The sequence below is a fragment of the Spermophilus citellus genome (assembly GCF_964194105.1).
Source record: "Spermophilus citellus genome assembly, chromosome: 5".
Lineage (NCBI taxonomy): Eukaryota > Metazoa > Chordata > Mammalia > Rodentia > Sciuridae > Spermophilus > Spermophilus citellus.
This window is the reverse complement of record NC_138186.1, coordinates 167,840,872-167,866,788: the sequence shown is the minus strand read 5'-3', so window position 1 is coordinate 167,866,788 and position 25,917 is coordinate 167,840,872. Positions and strand designations below refer to the sequence as shown.

Genomic DNA, 25,917 nt, shown 5'->3' with positions numbered 1-25,917 from the left:
ATTCCCACGGCTTCTCTTCACACTCTTGTTTTCTTTCCTGCGTAGAAGCTTTTTAATTGATGCCATCCACTTATTAATTTTGGGTTTTATTTTTTGTGCTCTAAGAGTCTTATTAATGAGCCACGCCAAACATTGGAGTGCTGGCCCTACATTTTCTTCTAGCAGTTCAGAGTTTCTGGTCTAATCTTTCGAGTTGACTTTTGTGCAGGGTGAGATAGAGGTTAAGTTTCATTCTTCCACATATGGATTTCCAGATTTCCCAGCACCATGTTTTAAAAAGCCTCTGTTTCCTCCAATGTATGTTCTTGGCACAGAGATAGTTACTGTCTAGTATCAGATGACTATTTCTGTGGGTTTGTCTCTGTGTCATCTAGTCCCTTGGTTATCATGTCTGTCTTGGTGCCAGGGCCACACTCTTTACATTACTATTGCTCTGTAGAATGAGTTGAGGTCTGGTTTTGTGATGCCTCAGGCATTATTCTTTTTGCTCAGAATTACTTTAGCTATTCTGCATCTCTTATTTTTCCAAATGAATTTTAGAATGACATTTTCTAGTTCTGAGAAGAATGCGATTGGTATTTTGATGGAATTTCATCAAATCTGTATAACACTTTTTGATGATATTAAGTCTACCTATCTAATTATATTGGAGATTTTTCATCTTAATGGTCTTCCTCAATTTGTTTCTTCAGTGTTCTATAATTTTATTGTGAGTGTCCTTCACATCCTTAGTTAGATTCATTCTCAAGTATTTTATTTATTGAAGTTTTTATGAATGGGATAATATGCCTAATTTCTTTTTCAGCAGATTCATTATTGGAGTATGGGGAAATAATTGATTTTTGAATATTGATTTTGTATCCTATTACATTACTAACTTTGTTTATCAACTCGAGAAATCTTCTGGTGAAGTTTTTTGAGTCTTCTAATTATCAAATTGTGTCATCAGCAAACAGAAAAAAAAAAAAAGATCTCTTCTTTTCCTTTTTGCATTCCTTTAATTTCCTTTTTTGCCTGATTGCTGTGGAGAAAATTTCAAGGACTAGGTGGAATAGCAGTGGTGAAAGTGGGCATCCTTGTCTTGTTGCTGTCCACAGAGGAAGTGCTTTTAGTTTTTCTTTGTTCAACAAGATGTTTTCCTTGGGTTTGTCATATACGCTCTTTCCAACGTTGAGACAAATCCCCTCTATCTCTAGTTTCTCTAATGTTTTAAATGTAAATAGGTATTAGTCTTTGTCAAGTGATTTTTCTGCATCTATTGAGAAAATTATGTAATTCTTTTCCTTAATTCTATTTATGTGGTGACTTACATCTAATGGTTTGCCTATGTTGAACCAAACTTGTATCCCTGGACTGAAACCCATTTTATCATGGTGTACTATCATTTTAATGCATTTTTATATATGGTTTGCCAATATTTTATTAAGAATTTTTAAAAAATAATTTTTGCATCTGTGTTGATTAAGGATATCAGCCTAAAGTTTTTCTTTCTTTGATGTGTCTTTGTCTGGTTCTGGCATCAGGGTGATAGTGGCTGATAATTTGGCAGTGTTCCATCCTTTTATACTTCATGGAATAATTTGAGGAGGATTGGTATTAGTTGTCCTTTAAAATCTGGTAGAACTCAGCTGAAAATCTATCTGGTCCTGGGCTTTTCTTTGTTGGAAGGACTTTGATAGCTCTTCGATTTCATTATTTGTATTGATCTGTTTAAAATTTTATATCCTCATAGTTCAATTTAAGTATATCATGTGTCTCTAGGAATATGTCAATATCTTCAAGGTCTTCTAGCTTATTAGAGTATAAATTTTCAAAATAGTTTCTGATGATCCTCTGGATTTCAGAAGTGTCTATGGTGATATTTCCTTTTTCAACTCTAATTTTTTTATATAAGCTTACTCTCCTTATTTTGGTTAGTGTGGCCAAGGATTTATCAATCTTGCTTATCCTTTTAAAAAACTAACTCTTTGTTTCTTTGATTGATGCTTTGTATTATTTTTATTCTTAATTTCATCTCTCATTTTAACTATTTTCTGTCTTCTATTGACTTTGGTGAACTGGAGACATATTCTAATACAATTCCTGGGTTTCAAAGGAAAGAAAATAATCCTTTGGGCATCAGGGTAAAAAGATGAATTAATTAATAGAGGGGGGAAACCCAATATGTTGTTATTAGGCTTCTCCATAACACTTTATGACAGAACAGGAAGTGAAATATTTAAGATATTCGGTGGGAGTAAAGTGAAATCCCATGACTTTATATTCAGATTAACTCATCTTTTTTCCATATTTCTTATTGCTGCATTATAATTATACATCATGGTAGGATTTGCTGTTATATAGTCATTCCTGCACATGTTATAACAATATAATTTGTTAATAATGTTTCCCAGTATTTTCCCTTTCTCTCCCTACTTGTCTCCCATGGTCAACAGTTGTTTACTTTTAAGAAATGGAACTCATCATTTTAGTCCCTTCTGGATCTTAGAGTTTTGAGAAATCATAAGAAATTCTGATTGTTTTTCTTCTAAATGTGACCTGATTACTTTCTTTTGAGACTTTTAAAGTTTTAACTTTGTACTATAAGCTAGGAATTTTGATTATCATATATTGTGGAAAGGTTCTTTTTTTATCTTGTCTATTTGGGGTTCTGAATGCATCCTGTATCTAGAGGTCCAACTCATTTGCAAGGTTTGGGAAATTTTCTGCTATTATTTCCCTGAAGAGGTTATCCATACCATTAGCCTGTTTTTCAAAAACCTCTTCAATTCCAGTTATTCTTAAATTTTATCTCTTAATGTCTCAGAGATCTTATATATTTTGATCATGGCTAATTATTTTATTTTCTTTAATACTATCTGATTTAACATTAAACAGGGATAAGAGGTGGGAGGGAAAGCAAGAGGGAAGGGAAATTTCATGGAAATGGAAGGAGACCCTAATGGTTATACAAAATTACATACAAGAGGAAGTGAGGGGATAGGGAAAAATAATACAAGGGGGAGAAATGAATTACAGTAGAGGGGGTAGAGAGAGAAGAGGGGAGGGGAGGGGAGGGGAGGGGGGATAGTAGAGGATAGGAAAGGCAGCAGAATACAACAGACACTAGAATGGCAATATGTAAATCAATGGAAGTGTAACTAACGTGATTCTGCAATCTGTATACGGGGTAAAAATGGGAGTTCATAACCCACTTGAATCAAAATGTGAAATATGATATGTCAAGAACTATGTAATGTTTTGAACAACCAACAATAAAAAAAATAAAAAAATAAATTTGCTTTCTGTATATTGTAAAAAAAATAAATAAATACTATCTGAATGTTCAAGGCTGGCCACTTTGTCTTCCAGGTCTGAGACTCTGTCTTCTGTATGGTCTACTCTATTAGAGAGATTTTTCAGCTGAACATTTTATTCAATTTAATGGGCTTCCAATTTCCATGATTTATGTTTGATTCTTTTTTAGTATCTCTATCTTCTTATTGAATTTCTCATTCATTTTCTAAACTGAATTCTTTATTTAATTATTTTTTCTGTGTTCTCTTGGAATTTATTGATCATTTTGCTAGACTTTTGAAAACTCTATTATTTCATCCACTTCATTATCTTTGGAGTCAGTTGTTAGTGAATTATGAACTTTAGGAAGTGTTATGTTGTGTTTTCTTCATGTTCTTTGTTTTCCTATGCTGGATTTTGTGCATCTGTTGGGATGGATTTCTCTTCCATTGTTATATGCATGCGTTTTTTAGGGTATAGACCTCTCTTGTCAAAGTATTCTGGAATATCAGGCTATTGTGAAATTTTCTATATATTTCCAAGGGGTTTTCATAGTATAGTTTCCTTGCTAGGTTTGTTTTTGTTTTTGTTTTTGTTTGGGGGGGGGGGGGTTGTGATAACCAGTATATTTTCATACAGTTTGTATTGTGTCAGAGCTTGAGAATCCCACTTTTCCTGTAGGTCTCACAAGAGTGGGGTCTTTCTTGTAGATTCAGCAATAGTGTTATATAAACAGAGTATGTGGGATATAAACTCTATCATTGCTCTTCACTGAACAACTGTGCATATTCTAAAGGGGTATGGGAGTGAACTAAATTGAGACCCTCTCATAGGTGTGATGTTGACAGTCTCTGTGTTAATTATGTTTTCACTGTTGGAGTAGATGTCCACAATTTTAACCTGTCTGCCCCCCCAGCCCCTTCTAATTGGGACCTGGTCCACTCTGGTGAGTCTTTTGGCTCCAGGGCGCAACTCTGGGGCTGTTGCAGCTACATTTTTAACTCTACCCAGTGTTCCACCATTGGCTTATCAGCAGCCTTGACACTTTATCACCACATCCTGCCTGAGATGTTTGGCTCCCTTGGCTCTCAGGGCACCCACATCCTTCCGGTTTCCGCCTACCTCAAAGGTGCTGCTGTCCTTTGCCAGCTTCTTCTCATCTTCCCTGGGGAGGTTGGACAATCTTGTCCAGTCTCATGGCTTATGACAGAGTCACATTTTCAATCCTAACATATCAGAATCAGAGATCTAACCTAGTGTCAAGTATTACTAATAATTTCAAGATTGTAAGTAATTAAGAGGCACAGGAAAAATATGAAGAAGTCCAGGTCACCAAAGTGGTTCCTCAGATCCTTTTTTGGCATATTAAGATGTGCTCTAGATAAGATTTATACACAAGGACTCTAAGAAATTCATGGAATAATCACTAACATGTAATTTCTTAATTATATAAACTGTCTCATCACTCATCATTTAATGAAATATCTTCATATCATCCCCTGATAATTGCGTAATTCATGATACTTTCAAGAGAATCCTATTTCATAAATCCACAGATTCTAATATATTTACCACATACCATCTTAGAAATAACACAGGAAGACCTCTTTCCTAGTAAATGCCATGGTTGGCAGGTTCATTAACATGTGTACAAAGAAACTTGGCCAGGTCTCTTTCTTTCCTGGGACCAGAAAAGTTGAAAACGGAGGAAAGGACTGATAACTTCAATTTGTACCTACAGCCAACTTGACCTTTCTTCTAAACTCCAAACTCATCCATTCAATGAGCTGGCCAACATTTTTACTTACCTATGAAACAGAGGTTGGACTGAACATGAGCAGGATGGAAATAATGGTTAATGATTCTTTTTCTCCACTCCCTGGAGACACACAGTGTCTGTACACACAAACAGTCATCCTCCCTTCCTCTTCCCTGTTTCCTTAGCCCCCTTCTTCTCAGGGAAAACATTATACTGAACTCCTCTTTCTCTCTCACACCAGCCATCCAATCTATAGGAAAACTCTGCCATTTCTACCTTCAAAATATATCCAAAACTCAGTCACTAATCCCACCTCCACTGCCACCTCCCTGGGTCAAGCCACCATCGTCTCTTGTGTGAGATGCTCAAAGAAGCCTCTACTGCACCTCTGCTTCCTGTATCCCCTTTGCCCTCTGGAGTCCATTCTGAACAAAACAGTACTCAAGTCACGTGTCTCCTAAGCTCAGAGCTGTCCAGGGCCTCTGGTATCTTTCAGAATAACAGTGGAGTTCTTACAACAGCCATCAGGGACCGGACACCCTGGCTCCCCACAACCGCTCTCCTTGGCCCTCTGTTATCTCCCCTTGTTCGCTGTGCCTCAGCCGCGGGGCCTCCTAACCATGCACATCACAGCCTCGGGGCTTTCCTTCTTTGTCTGGTTCCTCTATGGAGCTCATTCCCCAGAGAGCATAGGGCTTGTGTTGTGGTCTCCTTCAGATGTTTGCTTCAATGTATTTTCTTTATAAGGAATTTCTCAGTCACCTCTTTAAAAGTGTGATCCCCATCTTCCCTTGAATCTCTATTACTCTCCTTCACACATCGCCTTTGAAAATACTACTAGGTATTTCTTCTCGGGTGTTTATTGCTATGGTTTGTAGGTGAGGACAGAGGTGTTTATCCTCTACATCCACAGTAATGTTTGGCACATAGTAGGCTGTCAATGCTGCCCAGATTCATTTATAGCTGAGCAAACCAATTTGACTTGATCTGAGTTTGGAGAATAATGAGCTTGCCTAATATAAAGAGAACATAGTTTAGAACTGCAATGAAGAAGACCTTAAAAATGATACCACGGAGGATGGTTTTACTCAGCAGCTAAAGAAACCAGTAAAGGGAACTGAACCGAGTATGTAGTTGAGAGAACTCTCTGGAGGCACAGGCTTGGGGGGAGCAGCCCAGGCCTCTGGCCCAAGGAGGACCTGTGGGAAGAGCATGAGGTCTGGTGCCCAAGAAGGACGTTGAGGGATAGAAATGACCCAGAGAGGAGAGATCACAACCACCCTCTCCAGACAGGGAGGGACCCTGAAAGGCACAGGTGCACCCCGAGTGGTGGTGAGGGAGGGCCCCGCCCTGGCCCACTCCTCGTGGCCTGCAGAGCCTCACGGCCAGTCAGCATCCTTGGTCTGTCCCGAGTCACTGAGTCACTCTTCAGGGAGTTTCTGTGGGGAGGGACAGCTTCACCCCCTTCTCAGGGCTCCCAAAGAGGGGACCTCCAGAGTCTCAGGAAGGGAAAGGGAAAGAAAGAAGACAGGACTTCCCGGGACCACACTGCAGGTCTCCTTCCAGCCAGGTGGGGTGAGAGGATTCTCTGGCCTGGGGGCCTCTCCTGTGCTGGGGAAGGAGAGGTGTCACAGACCCACTGCCCAGCCAGCCGTGGGAGAAGGAAAGGGACATCTCAGACCACAGCACACACCAGCACACACACAGGCACACTGACCGTCGGTGCTTTTCTGATTCATTGGTGTCCCTGTGGCCCCACTCCCCGCCCCCAACACCCCTTCCCATCCTCCCTTCCAGACCTGGTGCTGCGGGAGGCTGTGGCTGAGCCTGGGGCTGCCCTGGGCTCCATGCTGTCCTGTTGAGGCTGCTGGGTGGGAGGGGATTGGAAACAATGGCGGAGGTGTGAGTGCCAGGCTTGGTCCATTGAGATGGGATTGAGGTAAAGAAAACCTGCTTCACAAGTAAGAATAACAATGAAAGGCAAACGGTGCTCCTTGACTTAGTCCTCTCGTTGAGGCTGAGCATGCTCATGGCTATTACAGGGGTCACCAGCAGTTACAAGGTCAAAGAGAAGAGGCATGAAAATATATTGCTTTATAAGATCGATAATGATGTATCATAATCATTATAATATGCACATCGATTCTTTAAAATTTATATGAATAAGACTATTTAAATACAATTGGTGGATACCGTATCATTAAACACCAAACTGGAAAATTTACTGGAGGACTCCTTGCTCTCCTCCATCCCTCCCTGACCCCCACACATGTTTTTATTTTCTTGTTTTTTCTGGAATCATGTCAAGCAGAAAATCCCAGGTTCTATCACCATCAACCTTGGGCTGAAACAGTGCCTCCTAGTCCACATGTGACCAGTTTGAAAGCTCATCTTGTCTTGTCCTCTTGCAGTACAACCGGTACCAGCAGTATGGTGCAGAAGAGTGCGTGCTGCAGATGGGGGGCGTGCTGTGCCCCCGCCCTGGCTGTGGAGCCGGGCTCCTGCCCGAAGCAGGCCAGAGGAAGGTCACCTGTGAAGCAGGCAACAGCCTGGGCTGCGGGGTGAGTACTGCCCGCACCCAGGGGGTGTTGGGTCTTGTGTTCGATGGCTTTTGCAAATGGTCTAAGATTGTATGTTTTATTTTCAATTTCTTGTTGGACTGAGATATTTTTGAACTGATATGTAGGAAAATTGGGTTTTAAATTCTCACATAGGACCCCACATAAGAAAATATTTTTATTTGGGGAGGAGTTGTACTGAGATTTTCTGTTTAAATTGCTTATCAAAATATTTATCCTAAGCCCTGTGAACCGCTGCACCAGACTTTTCCACTTTTTCCTACCAGGGCTTGTATGATTCAGAGCAGAACTGTCCTCTCTCTCCAGCATTGCCTTGAAGTAGCTGGAGTGAAGGAGGGGAATTCCCCAGGAGGGCTGCCGTAGAACACTGTTCGCCTAAGAGTTTCAAGAAATAAGATGAAGATTAATGTGGAAAATCTGAAATGTTATTGTGTCATAAGATTCACTTTAAATAGAGATGAACAAAGCTAATGATGCCTGTTAGGGAGGAAGAATGAGAAACGTGGAAAATGTTTGTTCCCAAAGGTCAAAGCGTGCGACCTGGCTGGCTTTTTGAGTGAGTCTCTGTCTACAAGTTGGCAGTTGAGGGGTAGAGAAGCAAAACTCCAGCCCACAAAGATTCACTAGATTACAGGTTGAATGGCAAATGGGCAACAATCCTGATATTAAATTTCACGCAGGCTGGAAAAGGAAGGAAGCATATGTGCTTAGAAAATGCTGTTGAATTTTGATGGGAAACGTTTCTTTTAAAATTGCAGCTTCATGAGGAGCTGTGTGGAGGAAGGATGTAGGTAGCAGGTGTACATTACCCACACCTAATTTTTGGCTGAGTCCTGTTAAGTCACCTGCACATAATTCAGCATCTGTTGTTCTTAGGAAAGCTCCGTATCTTTTGTGCAATGGGACTCATGAAACCCTGGGCTGAGCAATAGATGCAGCAAGTGGAAGTTGGAAAATAATGAGGGGCCAATGATGCCTAAAGGGAAAGAGAGCTTCTGAGTTAAGGGTAATAATTGCGTCAGGATGAACTCAACTCACCTTTGCCACCCTGGGGAATATGGAAATCAAACCAGTTCTGTGGCCTCTGTGGTTATCAGTTTCGGTGTCATATTCACAGATCTTGTGTGGCCTAGGCAGGCTGCCAGATTCGGGGATCAGCATGTGAGTGAAAGTTTTCTTTTAACGAGTCACAGTTGTTTGTGCAAAGGGCTAAATTGTATGCTTCTGCCTGTGACCTGCCTACTGTAGTCCCACTGGGTTTTAAGATTTTAACTTCCCTGATGAGGTGGACAGTTTCTTTGGTCCATCTTCTGCCTGCACTTATTCAATTTTACTATGAAAAGTCTAAGAATTTTATGTGATTTACAGATTTGAAGACCTTATCTTCCTTTTTCTACATAATACATTGAAAATAACATGTATTTAAGCTTCAAATCATGAAAACTCCATTAGGAGTGAACCGAATTGCTTCAGTGCCTTTGAATTAAGAAAGTTTATGGACAAACTTTACCTAAACAAAGATGGCTATGCTCAGGATGTTCCTCTGGGCTTTGGAAATTCTAGGTAGTGAGTCTATTTTGGTCTGTTTTGTTGTTTGAGGAGGTACCCTTGTTGATTTGTGTATTAGTTGATGAGTGCCACGTAACAAATGGCCCAAATTATAACAACCTAATATAATAAGCATTTATTACCTCACAGACTTCCTGAGGGTCAGGAATCACCTGTGGGGGGCTCTCATAGGGTGGCCATTAAGGTGGGCACAGCTTTCTGCTGGCTTGACTGAGGCTGGAAGACCCACTTCCAGGATGAGTCATCATATGACTATTGGCAAAAAGACCTCAGTTTCTCGTTGGCTGTGGTCAGAGGCCACAGTTTCATCAGGTGGCCTCATCACAATGATGACAGCTAACTTCCCCTGGAGCAAGGGATACAAAATAGGGTGCCACGGTGCCCTCCTCTCCAGAGTTGCACACCTTCCCTTTCACTTTATGCTACTCCCAGGAAGCAAGGTACCATGACCAGCCCACCCTCAAAGGGCAGGAATTGGGCTCCATCTTCAAGGGCCCGAAGAACTCACTAGCATATTCTAAACCACCACCAGTTTGCAATCTGAAAACACTGAATTAAAAAATCAGCAAATGGTTTTGCAATGAGTACGTTTGCTTCATACCTTCGTCTCCCTCCAGCCTGCGCCGTCCAGGATTCTATCCATTCCCACAGCTGTGGCTTCTCAGCAGAGACAAACTGACCTCACCTCTGCCTTCTTCCTTCAAATCCCTGCTTTCACCAAAGGATGTTAACCCAACTTAAAGCTAAAGAAATTCTGTAGCAACTAAACAGGAAGTGGAATTGATGCCTTAAATCCTGGCCCCAGCAAATACTAATGGTCTTCATCTTTCTGCCACAGTTTCCTCATTTCTAAAATAGGCTTCATAATGTTAACCCTGTGTAGGATTATTGTGAATACTAAATGAGATAATAGGTATAAAATACATAGAACAGTGTCCAGCATAGAATAAGGACAGATACATTTAATAATTAATCAAAGATTGAATCAATATTTATTGCTTACGATAGTAAAATTGCTTAAAATTTTCCAAATAGTCTAGAATCAACCCCTGGACCAAGCCAGATTTTCAGCAGAGAATTACACACTTACATCTCTTTTAGCCATTCTAAGAATTACTTTTCCTAACTACTGCTTTGCAATGATGTTATTTGTTCATATTCAGGTGGTTACATGGGAAATTTGATGTACTTGGTTCCAGACATCTCAATAAGCTTTGCTGGAGGAACAGTGTCGAGTTTCCCAAGTCTGATCTGAATATCAGGGGTACTTGTGCCTGTCCTGAAGAAAGCTGTCCTTACGTACATTGCTAATTGAGCACCTGACAGTGTTTCCCTCTGGAAGCTGATGACTAGAAAACCTATATCTACATTTGTGTGCTACCTGGTATATCTGTAGCCAATGGATTTTGAAGTTATTCAATGGATTTTGAAGTTCATTTCCTGGCTTTCCTTTCTTTTATTTCTCTTTGCCTTTCCTAATTAAAAATGGGCTGCCCCAGGAGCAGGCAGGGCCTTGTCCTCTGTGGCCTTCCAGGAAAAGTCATTGGTAGGGAAGCTGCAGGAGAGGAAAGCCCTGGATAGCATTAATCCCAGTGCTTCTCGGGCACCGTTGGTAGGTTTATGGAAAAGTATCTTTGAATCCATCTGTACTTAGTTTTTTCCTCAACTGTCGACAGAAACTGAAAGTACAACTCTTATTATGTGGGTATGCAAGACATCTTTCATGTTACAAAAAGGTTCTCACATGTAAAAAGGTCAAAACCAAATTCCCTGACATTCATAACTTGAAAATGAAGTCTTGGGATAGGTTGTGATAGGCCCTCAGCCACGGTTTCAGAGCTGAGACAGCCCTGCTTGCGCTCCAGGCCCCCAGGATTCTCACCTAGGCATTTAACTACCCCGTGGGCCTGCGTGCCCCTCGGTGCACTCGGGTCTGTTGATGTGGTTTCCATCCAAAGAAACAGATTCCAGTGTCTGGATTGGCTTTGGGTTTCTTTAGATGCTAGCTTTAGCCTCTAGGATGTTCTTGTTCAAATATGCAGTAATGTCGATTGCAAAAGGAGATTCCTGGCACCGTGCTCCGCGCTATCACCAGGCTCATGTGTTGCTGGGGAGCTGTGCACATTGCCTAGTACACAAAGACAGGGTGTCCATGCAAAGTGTACTCCAGTCCCACTGGACAAGCCCTGACGTGTGTGCTGGCCTCCACACGCTTAGCACCACTATAAAGGATTATTTGAGAGAAAGTACCAACTCCTAGAATTCAAGTTGAAGTGTTAGCCTGTTTTGGTGGCTTCATATGCCTATCCTGACTCTAAATTCTTGTTCTCAGTAAGTTCATATAGTTGGGATTCAATATTCATTGAATGAATGAATGAGCAAGTGAATCATAACAAGGTAGAAATAATAGAAATACATTATCACTTTTATTTTCCAGTATTAAACATCACTCACCCCAGGAGAGAATTACATACTTTGCCTCAACAAAGATCTCTTCAGAAAAATAATCAAAGTATTTTCACATGCTTTTATGTAGTGTTTAGGACACATGGTACATAATTTAGAACACCAATGTGTTCAGAGATCCACGTTTGGGAATCAGAAAGTACTACAAAAATTAGGAGTTCATAGCCTGCCAAATAAAGAGTTTTGCACTTTCTGACATAAATGTCTTGCTCTTGGAAGCACTAAGATTTTAATTTTGACTCAGCACAGAATATTTTTATGCTGATAGAATTCAACAAAGAATATATTTGGGGATCAAATAATCTGACCTCATTCTCTGCTAACCCTTGATCATATTTTTACTATTGCTCATAAAAACATTAATTGATTTCCAGAGGAATTCATTTATTCATTATCCTTTCTTCTGGACTTATTCCTCGTTATCAGGACTGTTTCACTAACTTTTATGACTGCAGTGTGAGCTGTTGTCGTGTTCAATCCTGGAAAACAAGGAGAATCTGGGATACATCATAGTCATGGACCTGGAATGCTTGTGCATTCTCTGTAAATAAAATATCCCTGTCTTATTTGCTGTTATCTTAGACTATTATATGTCTGGGAGATAAGTTTTTAAGTCATACTTGAAGTTGAAGGAATGGTATTCTATTTTAAATGACAAATCCAGGGACAAGATTAATAACAACAACAAAAACAGTGAAAACAGGAGAACTTTAGACCTTGTATTACTAAGGTAAGAAAATCACAGAGAATCTCTTCAGCCATCTAAACTCACTCCTTCCTTTGACAAATGGTATCTCCTGCAGCTCAGAGACAGGTCTATCCAAGGCACTAGCCTCTGGCCCCTTACCACCCAGCCATTCTGAGTCCTCGTCACCAAATGGGTCTCCTTGCATTGCTTTCCTTAAAGAGGGTCCCAAAGAGTGCATAAGCTGAAGGCATGGAGGCCCTTGAGCGAGACAGTCTTGTGGAAAATGGGCTACTTTGTGATGAGAAATCTGTGTACATTTTTGTTGAAAATGATGAGTTTTGAATTACTTATAAAATAGCATTAATATATTGCTGAAGGTTTTAGTCGAATGAGAATCTGAGCCTCATTTTCAGCCTGCGTGTAAGAAAGGAGTCCATGAAGAAAATGGTGATTATCTAGCCTTTTACTCAAAGCTCTAGTTAATTAGTGAGCTAAAAACCTATGTTAAAAATAGAGGATTTAAAGCTCAGAAATAGAAAGCAAAATGATGGTCAATATTTAATAATAAAAGAAAAATGGTTACTTTTCTTATTCTTTAAGGAGATTGAAATTTATTTTTATAAAAATGCTAACTTAATTATTCTAAAATGTTTTGTAAACTACATGGGCTCTTTCTTTTTTTGAAGACTAAGGATTAAAATCTAGACTCCAAGTGGATGTGGATTAAACCAGGAAGTTTTTCAGGAGAGCAGCAAGACAGGTATTCCTCAGGGTGACTGAATGCGCACAGGAGCGTGAAGCTCTCGCCTTGCATACCTGGCTTACTGCAGCCACCTGGACCCAACAGCATGTTGAGAGTGGAATCATATCTTGTTGACACATTATTTCTTAATATACAAAGTGTTCTTTATCCAAAATCATTTTTAAAGAAAGTTAATGTTATGAAATGTCAAAAATATGCATTCCATGTTTATTTGACATGTGTCCAAAAATCTAATTTAAACTCCAAGATTGGCTCATTTGCAGATTGGAAATAAGTCTCGCCAGACTTTCTGCCTGTGAGACAGCTTGAAGTGCAAAGATAGAAAGCTTTGCAGGGTATTTATTTTAATTAAAGAAACCGTTCACAAATGTGCAAGCAAGCTCTGCTTACCAGTCCTCTGGAAAGTATCTATTAATTGGCAAATGTTCCTAGAAAGAAAAGCATTCTCCAGTGGAAGTGAATACTTTCTAATTTATCACAGGTGATTGGCCATTCTCCCGATCTCTACCAGTTTGGGTTGAGATAAAGGGAAGTATGAAATAATTTAATTATTTTAAAATATTGAAATCCATCTCTTTAATGTGTTAGAAAATCAATTTTGTTGCAGATTAACTAAAGACCCTTCTTTGAACAGTCTAGAATGTACACTTGTTCTGCAGAAGCCAGAGCTTGTGTGCATTTACTTTGGTCCTGCTCTGACCTTGTGGAGATCTATGCTCCCAACATGGCAGCCTCTGACCACATGTGGCCATTTACATTAAAGTGAAAAAATTCATGTCCCCAGTCTTAGGAGTCACATTTGCAGTGCTCAGTGGCCTCAGATGGCAAGCAGTTACTGTATTGTATCATTGCAAAAAGTTCTGTTGAACATTGCCAGACTGGGGAAAGATTTGGACATCCATCCAAGGAGTAGCAGTCACAAACTCAAAGCTTCTTGTGTCTCCAACATAGGCACTTTGAGTTCTTTGGTGGTAATTAATAATAACCTTTCCAGAATTAAAAGCAGTTTTCTTGAGCTACAAATGTAAAATAGACTTCTGCAAAGTGAGGATCATGCAAAACAGGTTCCAAGCAATGTTACTAGGAGCAGGGCTGATGTGGGGAGTATCAACCAAGAATAAGCCTGGTAGAGAAGAAAGAAGAATCACAGCATTTGGGGATCATTAGGATTCTTTCCTAGGAAGCACAGTTCAAGCAGTTCTATGGAATGGTGGCTCCGTCTTCTGTCTGTCAGGGATTATGATTGGTGCAGGCAAGAGTTAAAATGCCTTGGGAATGTGGGGGTTGGGTATGGCCTCTTTCTCTGGACATTTTGGGGGTGCTGTTGCACAACCCATCAGCAGTTAAATGTGTTACCCCTGAATGTGTCAGGAAACTGCAATGTGGCCCAGTTCAGAAGTTCAGCTATGAGGATATGCCTGAGTCCTGATCCAACAGTGGCATCCCAGCTCTGTTTTCATTGCCCCAGAACCAGTGATGCTCCATTTTTATTTTCTTTCTCAACAGAAGGCAGAGATGGGGCAGAAACCCATGATCACACAGCGGGGAGGCCTGAGTTAAACTGGATTCAATGAATTCATTTTTTGTAGGACTTAAGACTTTGGATATGCAAACATGCATTTTTCTTAAACTAGCCAACTGTATAGACAAGAACTGCCTTTTGTGTGGCACATTTTGTGAGACAGGTGTTTCCTGAAACAACTTGTGATTCAAATCACTCTCCATGTTTTTTTAATGCACAGTGCTAAGTAGCACACCACAAGGCATAATGAGCCAGCCAAAGCTAAACATCAGAACCATTAGGCCCACAGTGTTTCCCTCTTTGTAGAGAACTAATAAATGATTTTTTAATTGCATGCTATGTTTGTCTCAAAAGTATTTTTGAGGCTAGGTTTTTATAGTAAAATCTTTTCATTTTCTAAAACTGCTATTGACATATTTTTATGGGTTTAAGATCAATTAGAGAAGATGGGATAGAATTTTATGAGTGTGTGGTTAGTAACTCATTTTCAAAGGGTCCCTATTAAATGAATATGAAAGATTTTATAAAATTTCATAGAATACGTTATATTATAGGCCATAAAATATTTTCTCATGGTGGGTGTCAATCTCATGCTAACTGCATAGAACATTATGGAAATAACAAAGAGTCGTGCCATTCAGATTTTGTTTTCTGCATTTGAGGAAATCACTGCAGCACATTGACAAGAACAATCACAAAGACGCACCGTGAGCCCAGCCCAGCTGGAACTGACCCAGAGCCTCCCCCAAGGTGGCAGGTCTGAGTCCCCACACCACGCGACACTGAATGGCGGGCTCTCTTCCCCTTTCCAGCCGGAGGTCTCGGCAGCTGCGGGCACAGAGGCAGTCACACTCTGCCTCACTGCTCTCGTTCCCTCTCCACTCCACTCTTCTCAGGTCTTCCATCCTGTGTGGGTTCCCTCTCTGACTTCCCCCAGGCCCCCTTCCCTCCTGGTCCCCACCCCCAGAGGGGCTGCCGCTTCCCTAAGACACGGCCTTCGCAGTTCACTCCGTGCATTGGTTTTCTAGTTTTCCCTTCCTACACCTCAGAAAATGGCTCCCGGGTCGGGCTCTGTGGGCTCTAGCCCATTGTCGTGCTCTCTGGTCCTCACCCCCATTTCCATGGTGTCACGTGCCCAGGATCACAGGGGACGGCCACCAGACAGGGTCCTCTGTCCTCTCATGTCCTCCTCTTTATTCTTTACTCAGGCAGACAAGATTTTCCATTTTAAGGTCTAGGTGCACAAGTTGGTGGCACTAAGCGCATCCTCAGTGTTGTGCAGCGGTTGTCGTTGTACGTTGCAAGGTTTTCATCCCCCAAGCAGAAGCTCTGCACTCATTCACAATAGCTGACTCCCTCCCCACCACCAGTCCCGGGCAACCTCTAATCTCCTTTCCATGTGTTGACTTTGCCTGTTCTAGAGCCTTCCTTTAAGTGGATTCATATTTGCTTATCGTGTCTGTTTCACTCAGCATCAACTTTTCAAGGTTCATTCATGTTGTCACACATGTCAGACTTTCCTTCCTTTGTGTAACCCAATAATATCCCCCCCACACACACACACACTGCTTTATATCATGTTCCTCCATTTCCTTTTACAATTTATTAAACTGGATTAGTCTTTCCGAACCCTAGATCAAAAAGTCAAAAGTCGGGCAGGGCCAGGCCTGGTGGCACATGCCTGTGATCCCTGTGGCTCCGGAAGCTGAGAGAAGATTGATGGCAAGTTCAAGTACAGCCTCAACAACTTGGCAAGGCCATGGGCTACTTATTGAGATTCTGTCTCAAAATAAAAAATAAAAAGGGCTTGGGTTTTAGCCCAGTGGTTAACATTAATCCCTAATGCCAAAAACAGGAGGAGGGCAGGCAGGATCTCAGAATTTTAGACACTCATTAAATGTCTTATTGTCACTTTATAATAAAACACAGTCCACAGTCTCTCAATTCTTTAAAAACACCTCACCTCTAATTAAAAATCAAAAACAAAAAAAAAACCTTGGTTTAACATTAAATCCTCTAGCCCTGCCCTAAGGCCCAGGACTTGGAACACACTCACGTGCATTTGGTGTGGAGCCCCAAATGGGCTGACATCACTGCCTGCTGGCTCTGGGGTTCGGCCCATCCCATCTGAAGCACTGACTGTTCACCTTCAGGTCCTGGTTCAACAGCACAGTTGTTCCCTTTGTCCCCAAAGACCTGGAAAGCCTCTGCTTTGTTTATGTCCAGATCTGGGTTTTTAAATTTCTGTGCTAAAAATTAGTTTGCCTTAAATATAAATGGATATTCTTTGTAACACTATTTTATACTAGATGAAATTTGGAAGCAATCATGTTTTTATTAATATTATAATACATTAGTTTTTGACAGACCTATATAGTAAAATACAACACCTTGTCACAAAGAACTAGGTCAGTCTATGTCCTGGTGAAGAAAAATTTTCATATAGAGAACTAAGTGAAAAGAGCAAGAAAAAATAAGATCAGTGCTTATAAAAGCATAAAATATTTTCTGGAAAGTACTAAAGAAACCATCAATAGTGGTTGCCTTTGGGTGGAGGAATAAGGATATGGGAGAGAGTTTACGCTTCTCAGTTTGTAACCTTCTGTAATGATCCAGGTCTCTGGAATGTCAATAGCTTACTTTTGCTTTTTTATGACATTAGAGGCTACAGTATCTGATATTATGAGCTACTTTTTCCTAAATGAGACTTTTAGCATCCATATTAAGAAAATTTAGTAATATCACTTATTAAACATAGATACAATATTAAAGTGTTCTATAGCACAGTAGAGCTATAGTTATAGTTTATAATAACATTGTATATTCTATAAAGAACTAGAAGAGAAGAGTTTGTAGCTTCCAAATACAAAGAAATAAGTGCTTAAGGAGATGGAGATGCTAACTGCATAACTGATTTTATCATTACACATTGTATTCATGTATTGAATTATCGCACCATACCCCATAAATATACACAATCATTATGTGTCAATTAAATTTTTAAAAGGAGAAGGAAAATTACAGATGGGTGGACAGGTGGATGGATAGATAGATGCAATTTGACCAGTGATTGAATTAGGTAGAACTTCACTCCATCTCAGAGATCCTGTTTCTTGGGGGTTAAACTTGGGAGAAGGAAATACACTTTGCACTGGCAGAGACTGAGCAGGAAAACCAAGCCCACAAACGTGGCTTCTGTTCTCCAGGGGAGCTGGTGCAGGTGGCCCAGCTCAGCATTCTTTCAAGCTTATGATTTGCATCAAGCACACACTCCTGTCATACTGATTTAATTGAATGACATATTTAAGAAAGTTGGGAATGGAGTCTACTGGGAAATTCAAGTCACAATCTCAAAATAAGCCCTAGTAAGCATGCCACCCAAAGCCTTGAGCACCCAGTGCAAATGGATGGGTCTCAGTTTTCATGTAATGTTTAAATACCTCCTAAATTACAGAAAATATATCCCAGTGCTACTTTACACACACCTGAATCCTAGGTTTGGCTGGGTTGCTGCATTGTCTGTGCAACTCCCTGTAGGTGTGAGGATGGAAATGGTCCGGGGTGGTGCACTGGATGTGGCAGGCTGACCTGATGGAATGACAGAGAAACAGCTCCTTCTTGCTTGTCACTCTAACGAAACAAGAACACAAAGTCAGATCTGCTTTTCTGCCCATTTGCAGTGGAGGTTAGACAGAGTTCCATGTGGCCAACCAGGATGAGTGCTCAGTGCTGGAGGAGCAAGCCTTTCTCATGCCTGGCTTCTTACACCCTCCCTTGGAAAAGGCTGTGCACCAGCTGCTGGGAGGGAACAGGGTTCTCTGGTTTGCATTTCAATGGACCCCAGGATTCTGCCCTTGTGTTCCTCTAAGTCTTTGCCCTTCTGCAAGGATGGGTGAGGTCCAAGGATGTAAACTGGAGGGTCCCCAGGCCAGTCTGACCTGGCTGGCCTCCTCTACACTCCACCTCCTCTGTGTTTGATGCCCTCCCAGGCTCACTGGACAGAAACACCTACTGCATGAGCCTTGGTGTCCCCTGTCGATTGAAGGTGATTCTGTGGGTAGAGACAAGCCACAGATTTTTTTTTTTTATTTCCCTTTTACCTAAGGATTTTTCTTCAAAGAGAATTTAAGAAATCAAGTAAGGCTCCAATCCTGTGGGTAAGGCACAAGCAAATGATGAATCCTACCGCCCCCATTCTCCAAGGAGGGTGGGAAGTATGCCAACGAGGGGCCAGGGATGTCGCTCTCGCTGATACACAGGAAGTCATTGGTCAAGTGGGCCAGCTACTGCAGGTCCAGAAAGAAAGCAATTTTCCTCCTCCTCTGCGTAGGGTGGGCCCAGAATGCCAGTTTTTTTCCCCCAATCCATACAACATGCTACTCTCTTTCCGAAGGAAATCACATCATTCCTGACAGACATTCCCCTTCACAAGGCCACACTGGTCATTGTCCAGCATTTACTGACCGTCTGGGGTTTCAAGGTCTAGTGATTTTCCCCCTGAGTTCTTCTTCTCAAGGTATTAGTGTTAAACTGACAGGTTTATAACCACAAAACCCTCATTAACTACTCCTAGGGCTGCCTGCACAAAGGGACCCACTCCAGTGACAGAAGGTCACTATCCCTAAAGAATTCTTAAGCAAATGGCTAGATACAAGTTTTTGTATCCTCTCTTTCTAAGAATGGCAAGTGCTGTTCTTCATATGAGCAAACCTGATTACTTGCAAGAATGAATAAGAAATATTGGATTCAGTCAACCTACAAGTTAGCCTCATGCAGAAATCAGATGGAGTGTTACTTGCTCGGGTCTTTAAAGAAAGCACGGTGCTTGGAATGGAAATGCCCCAGTTATTCATCAGCCCTCTTTATACCATCCACATAAATGGTTTTACACGTGAACAGGGAGAAGATGGCCAAGGCTGTCCTCAGAAGATGGCTACTATTTGGAAAGAAAGAAATCTAAATCAAATCAGCTTCTGAGAGACCCTTTTATGTGGAGACATGGCTGGCCTTTGTGGAAGCAGCATTGTATCATTGTAAAGTGCAGAAGCTGCTTAATCAATAAGAAAAGTCGAAGTAGAAAGGTAGGATTAAAGAGATAAGATCTTTGTTATACTGAATATTATTGACCCGGGAATCTACTTCCCATAGTGAGCTGGATGGAATCTACTTCACATTGAGAATGTTAAGAGATTTTAAAAAGGTCTCAAAATTGTTGTTTACAGGCTCTGTCACCGTGTATATTTTTAGTTTGTTATTCTAAAGAAACCAGAGATTGTTTTTGTAAGAGCTCAGAAAAGCGGTGAAGTTCCATAATGAATGTGATTTAAATGAAACATTTATGGGGCATGTTTTTAATATTCTGAGCATCATTTTAAGCATCATTGATATATAGTCAGACACTGGCAGGAACACAAATTACCCCAGAAGGTGAAGAAAATAACCAGCAGGAACCCTCCTCTGAAAGCCATTTACCTTCCGTGGAAACGGGACTACTGGCCCCTGGAGCAAGACCACATGCCTGGTCCCCAGCCCAGCTGGGGCAGGGTTCCTCTGGGCGGCCATCAGAACCTGTGTGTGCACGGGCTGGATTTAGGCTGCCCTTGGCTCCCTGCTGACACCTTTTTCTTGCTGACAGAACACTGATTTTTTTAATAAATGTCCATTCTTTGGGGAGGTGACCTCATGCCCAGGTCAGGAGGGAGTACTGAGTCATCTCAGCAGCCATGATAATTATGTGGCCCTTATTCGTGATGGGTTTGGGGAGATCCCTGTTCTCCTGTACATTTCTGCACAACCCAGTTAATCAGTTCTGAAGCCACACGAGTGTTGGGATGCCTGTTAGGGAGAATAATAAATTTCCTTGCAGTTTAAACCAACTGAACTGGGGCTTTCTGTTTCTATAGACAAAAGTCTCTTATTTTCTTTTAATATTGACTAAAGGGATTCATTCACTAAGGACATTCATTCATTCTTGGGGCAGAAAATAACAAAACAAGAGGAACCTAATGACTTTTTTAGACAAAATCCCCTTCAGATTGTGTCCTGTAATATTTTGGGGTCCACCGTTGCTGTACCCAGCAGCAGAACATTCTTTTCATTCCTCTCTGGCTAGGAGGGTTGTGTGGACTCCATCATAGTGTTTAGACACCGGGTCTGTGGGGTGTGACCAAGGCCCAAAACACAGCAGCACCTTACATGGGTGACAGGTCATTTCTCTCTCTCCCCTGACTCTCCTCAGAGATGTGGGCTGTGTTGCCACCTCCGCTCTCACCTGCAGCCCGCAGGCTCTGCACAGGTCCGCATTGCAAGCAGGAGCAAGGAGGACGGCAAGGAGGGCACTCCCTTCCTGCGAAGGCCAGGGCCACAAGTGGCCCCAACGCTGTGCTCGGATCCCACTGGAGGAAGCAGCTGCAAGGCCACGTGGCGGGCCCCACAGGCAGAGGGAGACATCTCTCTTCTAAGTCACTCCTGTGAAGGAAAGGGCTTGTGGATGCGGAAGCAGAGGCCAGTCTGCCGCACCTGGTCTCTCTGTCCTTTCGTCCTCACTCCAACACCGTCTACTTCTCTCCAGTCTCGACTTCTGTGTTTTCTCCCAGGGGGGAAAGTCTCCTGTCCAGGAGCTCTCTTTCTCATTTCCAACAGGACTGAGTATTTGCTCAATGATCTTTCTTCAAACAACACACGCTCTCACTCTCTATATTCCCAGGCATGAAAAATTAGACCTCCAACTCTCAATTTTACCCATAAAATTGCATTTGCCCCTCACATTAAGAGGTGTTGCTTCAACGACCTCCTGAAATTGTGCAAATGGAGCGAGCATCCAGCATCACCAGGAACTGAGAGCAGAGGCAAGATTCTAGAGGATTCTTAGTTGGCTGACATCTTCACCTGCTGGTCCTGTTGTTCTCATTTCACATACAGATGCGCTGCTTAGCCATGTAGAACCACACATGCCACAGATTAAACTTCCATGGTTACAAATTGAATATGGTATTTCACGCAGCATTCAGAATAATGCCAGCTTCTGATTTACATTTCTAACCCAACTCCTAGGAGTTCAGCTTTTATTGTTCCACTGTAATCAGAAGAAATCATGCTGTTTTTAGCAACCACGCAGTTCTAATAAGAAACACTCATGGGGTGGGGATTTAATGTACTCTTCCTTATATTTAAAGTAAATCAGTAATTCGTACAGAGGAAAGTCATTTGTGCTTTCTACATGAATCGGGTACTATTTCTTACATATGTGGCACTGTCCTGACACTACAGCCCCCCAACCACAGTGTACAAGAAGTATGTAATCTTCAAGTGACATTTCAATGTCATATCCAAGTGGCAGCGTGGTCATGCCACATAGGTCCCCAGAAATCCAGAGCAGGGAGGGCCTTCTTGCCCAGGGCCCACATCACCTTGAGCACACCTCATTTCAGGCTCATATGCTGCTGGTTCACATACCAGTCTCCCTTCTTCCATCTGCGAGGCCCCAGCATGGTTAGGGGCTGAGCTTCACTCACAATGAATCCAACACACACTAAATATGTAGCCCATTAAATAACGAGAGAATAAGGTTGAAACTCTCAACCTTATCCTGTCAAGGGCAGGAGCTTTGTGAGGGCCTTAAAGATGGAGAAATATTGCCTTGCAGTGGGGACAAAAATATTTCAGGCAGAGACTTTCTGCCTCAAAGTCAAGGTATAGATCAGGGGGCTTCAGAAGCATGAGCAGGGAGCCCTGAGTGGGCGATCTGATCAAGAACTAAGGCAGCAAGGGAAGTAGGGTCCCCCATGCTGGCCACAGAGACCAGGGAAGGCCTTCCTAGGAGGTGACAGGGTCAGATATTTTCAAAAAAGGAATTTAATGTGCATGTGGAGGAGGATAGGAGGAAAGGAGGACCCCCGGAGGAACCGAGACCTTCCCAGCCAATATTATTTTGTGCCAGCAACATTACAAAACAGAAATTACTGTGTTTTCCCTTCACACACTAGTTCTTCAAAATTCTTTTAAGGATTTTAGTTTTGCAATATTATTTTATTGAAGACCAATAACATGGGGATGTGGGAAATCTAGATGACCTTTATTATAGAGAGAACTTAGGAATTAAATTCACAGCCACTTTCTGCATAACGTGGGACAGATAACATACAAGAATAATAATGTGGTGGGCACTGGGTAGTATCACTCACCAATCTTTATTGTGGTGCACAATTTTCTGTCTTTAAGTTTTAGTCTAAAATGCTTCATACCTATGATCACAGGTGGCCAGGTGTAGACAGTGATCGCACCATGCTCTGCTCAGATAGATCTTAGCACCCGGGTCTGTGCTCCTTGGGAGCACCCCACAGTGAGAGGCACATGGCAGAAGCTTTGCCACGCTCTCAGAGTCAGGGATTCTGACAGTGGGACTTCAGGCCAGGTGCCTCATGAGCATCTCCCTCTCAGCCCCCTTAGCTTCTGCTTAGCAAGGCAGCTAAGTTCTTTTGAAAACACAGATGTAAGAGAAAAGCACGAGCTGATGTTCAACACCCTAGCCGGGCTAATGTCTACACCATTCGCCATGAGCGTATCGGGACCAACCCCACCGTGGTATGAATGTCACCACTGAGCAGGGAGCTGGCCCCACATGCAGACACACACACACACGCCACATCCACACAATGCACGTGTGTTCCCCGGGCACAGACCAGAAGGCATACCCACACTTGTTTCACAAACTAGATCCAGGAATACATTTCTTACCATTTTACTGACAGGAGAATGGTTGTGCACTAAGATAAACACTTAGACTAGTGAATTCTAACTTTAACCCCACGGTTCCCAGACATTTGCACGATTCTGGGTCTCAAAGCCAGATTTTCCTGTGAGAAGCACTTTGTATGTTTTGTTTTGGTCCCAGTAAAAATTTCGAGCTGGGCTGGTTTTGTTCAGGGTAGTTTATGAGGGTGAAGACGATCCAACTTTACCAATACCCCTTTTTATTGAAAGCCTTCAGCATCTATTTAATTGCTTGTTGTATTTTCTCATTATTTGAAGTCTGATAAATAAGATTTTTCTACTTATCCCTAGAAGTAGACTCATTGTAAAAGTCCCAGAACGTTTCTTATTGAAGCTGTCCTCCATCGGCCTTGTCTATCTTTGTGTCTCTGGACTCCTGCATTTCCCAAGTCTGGCTGAGGGACCTGGGCAATCTACCTGTGGGTCTGACATTCAGGTTTACGGAGTCCTTAGCTGGTAAGGCCAGTGACATTCTTCCCAAGGCAGCCTGTCTCTTTCCGAGGGAGAGGTGCCCTGATACAGAGGGGGCAGGCAGGAAAGGTGAGTGGTGATATCCCTGCTCATCTTCTCAGGCGCCCATGACTCACCAAGGCTCTCATATGTGGGAGCTGGCCTCCCGGCAGGAGGGCTGCCTCAGGCCTGCAGTGGGACCTGTGGCCACCCCCTCTCTCCCACTTGCAGGGGCAGTTTATCCTCCCAGTTCTCATGACCCTACTAATTCTCCCTCTTTCCTGGCCTTGGCCAAAGCCCACCACAAAAGGTCCCCTTGGCCTTGGTCTTCCTGCCCCTAAGCTTTATTCACTTCTCCACATGACCCGGCAGCCTCTTCTGCAGGTCCCTCCCCACCCACCTGGCACTATGGTGGTCCCCACCCAGGCCTGACCCGGGCTCTCTGCAACCCGCTGGCCTGAACAGCACCCTCGGGTGACTTGCACTGGGTGGAGGATCACTCTGACATCTGCTGCTCCTGCTCCTTGCCCTGGTCCACCCCAGGTAGGCTTCCTCTAGAGTCGGAGTGAGGCTGGCCAGAGGAAACAGGAAGCCACCCAGTAATCCAGCCCCTTAACCTCAGAACCAAGGCAGCAGCTGCCCCTCCTCCCATCCACGGTTCCTCCAGGGAGCCATGTGGTCCAGCGCAGCAGGGACCAAAGTCATGTGACCTGACCTGGGTCCTTAAGAGAGGCACAGACCTGCAGAGTCTCTATTTGCCAAACATCCCCTATAGTTGTAGGGTACATGTCCACACAATTACAACACCCATAAAGAGAAACACAAAATCCTTTCTTTTTAAACTTATTTTTTATTTCACCCATGTTCTTTCCTTTGGGGTCTTACAAGGCCACTTACCTTGTGAGCCTTTTTGCTCCTGCAGTTGATTTCTTCATCAGGAGTCACCAGAATGAGGGGGTGCCTCGGTTTCCTGGCAACCAGGCTGGGGGGCTGCTGGAGAATTTCTCAGGCAGAGGCCAGGGAGGGAGCAGAGAGAGCTGACACTCAGGTCAACAGGATTCCAGATGGCAGTTCAGGCAGTGAGTGCTGTTGTGGTGGAAGCGACAGGTTCCTGCAGGTAGCAGGAATGTGAAATTGAGGCTCTGCACAGGGACCGTGGTAAAGAGGTGAAAGTTACTGTCACAAAGTGATCACTAAAGCCAAGTCAAGAGTTGGCCTCTGCCCTGGGGAAGAGAGCCACACAGTCTTTTGAACAACACGAGAAGATTCTGAGGGCTCATGTGGGAAGACGAGTCTGCCCCTACTCCAATCTCTGCCGGTCTCCACAAGGGTTAAGAAAATGGCCAGGGCAATTGCTTTCATGGGTGTGACTTTCAAATCAGAGTGCTTGATGGGGAAGATTAAAAGGTGCATTTCCTTGGACAACTTGGGGAAGGTCTGAGTGAAAAATAATGATTTTCCTTTTGAATCAATCATATGAATCTTCAAAACATTTCTAAATTACCACCTTTCCTTTATTCCTACCACCTCAAGGCTTTTAAAGTGTCCCTTACCTTCTCCTTCCTCTGCTGCCCAGGAACAACTTACAGAAAGTCTGAGAAGTGCTGATTTAAGTGATGGCAAGAAACTCACACAGACAAAGCCCAATAAAAATGTTGGCCAAAATGCCAAGGTGGTGTGAAATGAATCAAGATTTTTAAAAATGCTCTTACAGAAAGTGCTTTTGCTGCTCTTTTGTAACATGCTCCATAAGTTTCACTGCTCTAAGAAGCAAGTTAATGTTCCTGTGTTATTTTGTTGATCTGCCATGTAGAGGGAACTGGTCCTGTGAGGATTGACATTAATTATTATCAAGCGATCATTTCCCTCATCATCAAAAATGTAAGCAATTAAATCTCCTCTTCCCAAAGGTGACAGATACACCAAAGAACAGTTAACCCATGCAGAAGTTTCCAGCTAGACATAAAGTTCATTGCATCCATAATGTTCTATAACTGTCTTCCTTTGGAACATATTATTTTCTTGCCTTATTTTGCAGAAAACAGCTTACGTTTAGACAGACACTTTCCAAGC

The 25,917-nt window shown here is 42.4% G+C and overlaps 1 protein-coding gene across 3 annotated transcripts in view; it reads left to right on the top strand.

The window, feature by feature from the left end:
* Positions 1-25,917, top strand: part of PRKN (parkin RBR E3 ubiquitin protein ligase) — a 1,414,869-nt gene that overhangs the window by 1,120,821 nt on the left and 268,131 nt on the right. For all 3 annotated transcript variants that reach the window (XM_081293730.1, XM_081293731.1, XM_081293729.1), the window contains one exon: positions 7,447-7,596. In XM_081293730.1, coding sequence (XP_081149856.1) covers positions 7,447-7,596 — 150 coding nt within the window. The remainder of the gene's footprint in view (positions 1-7,446; positions 7,597-25,917) is intronic.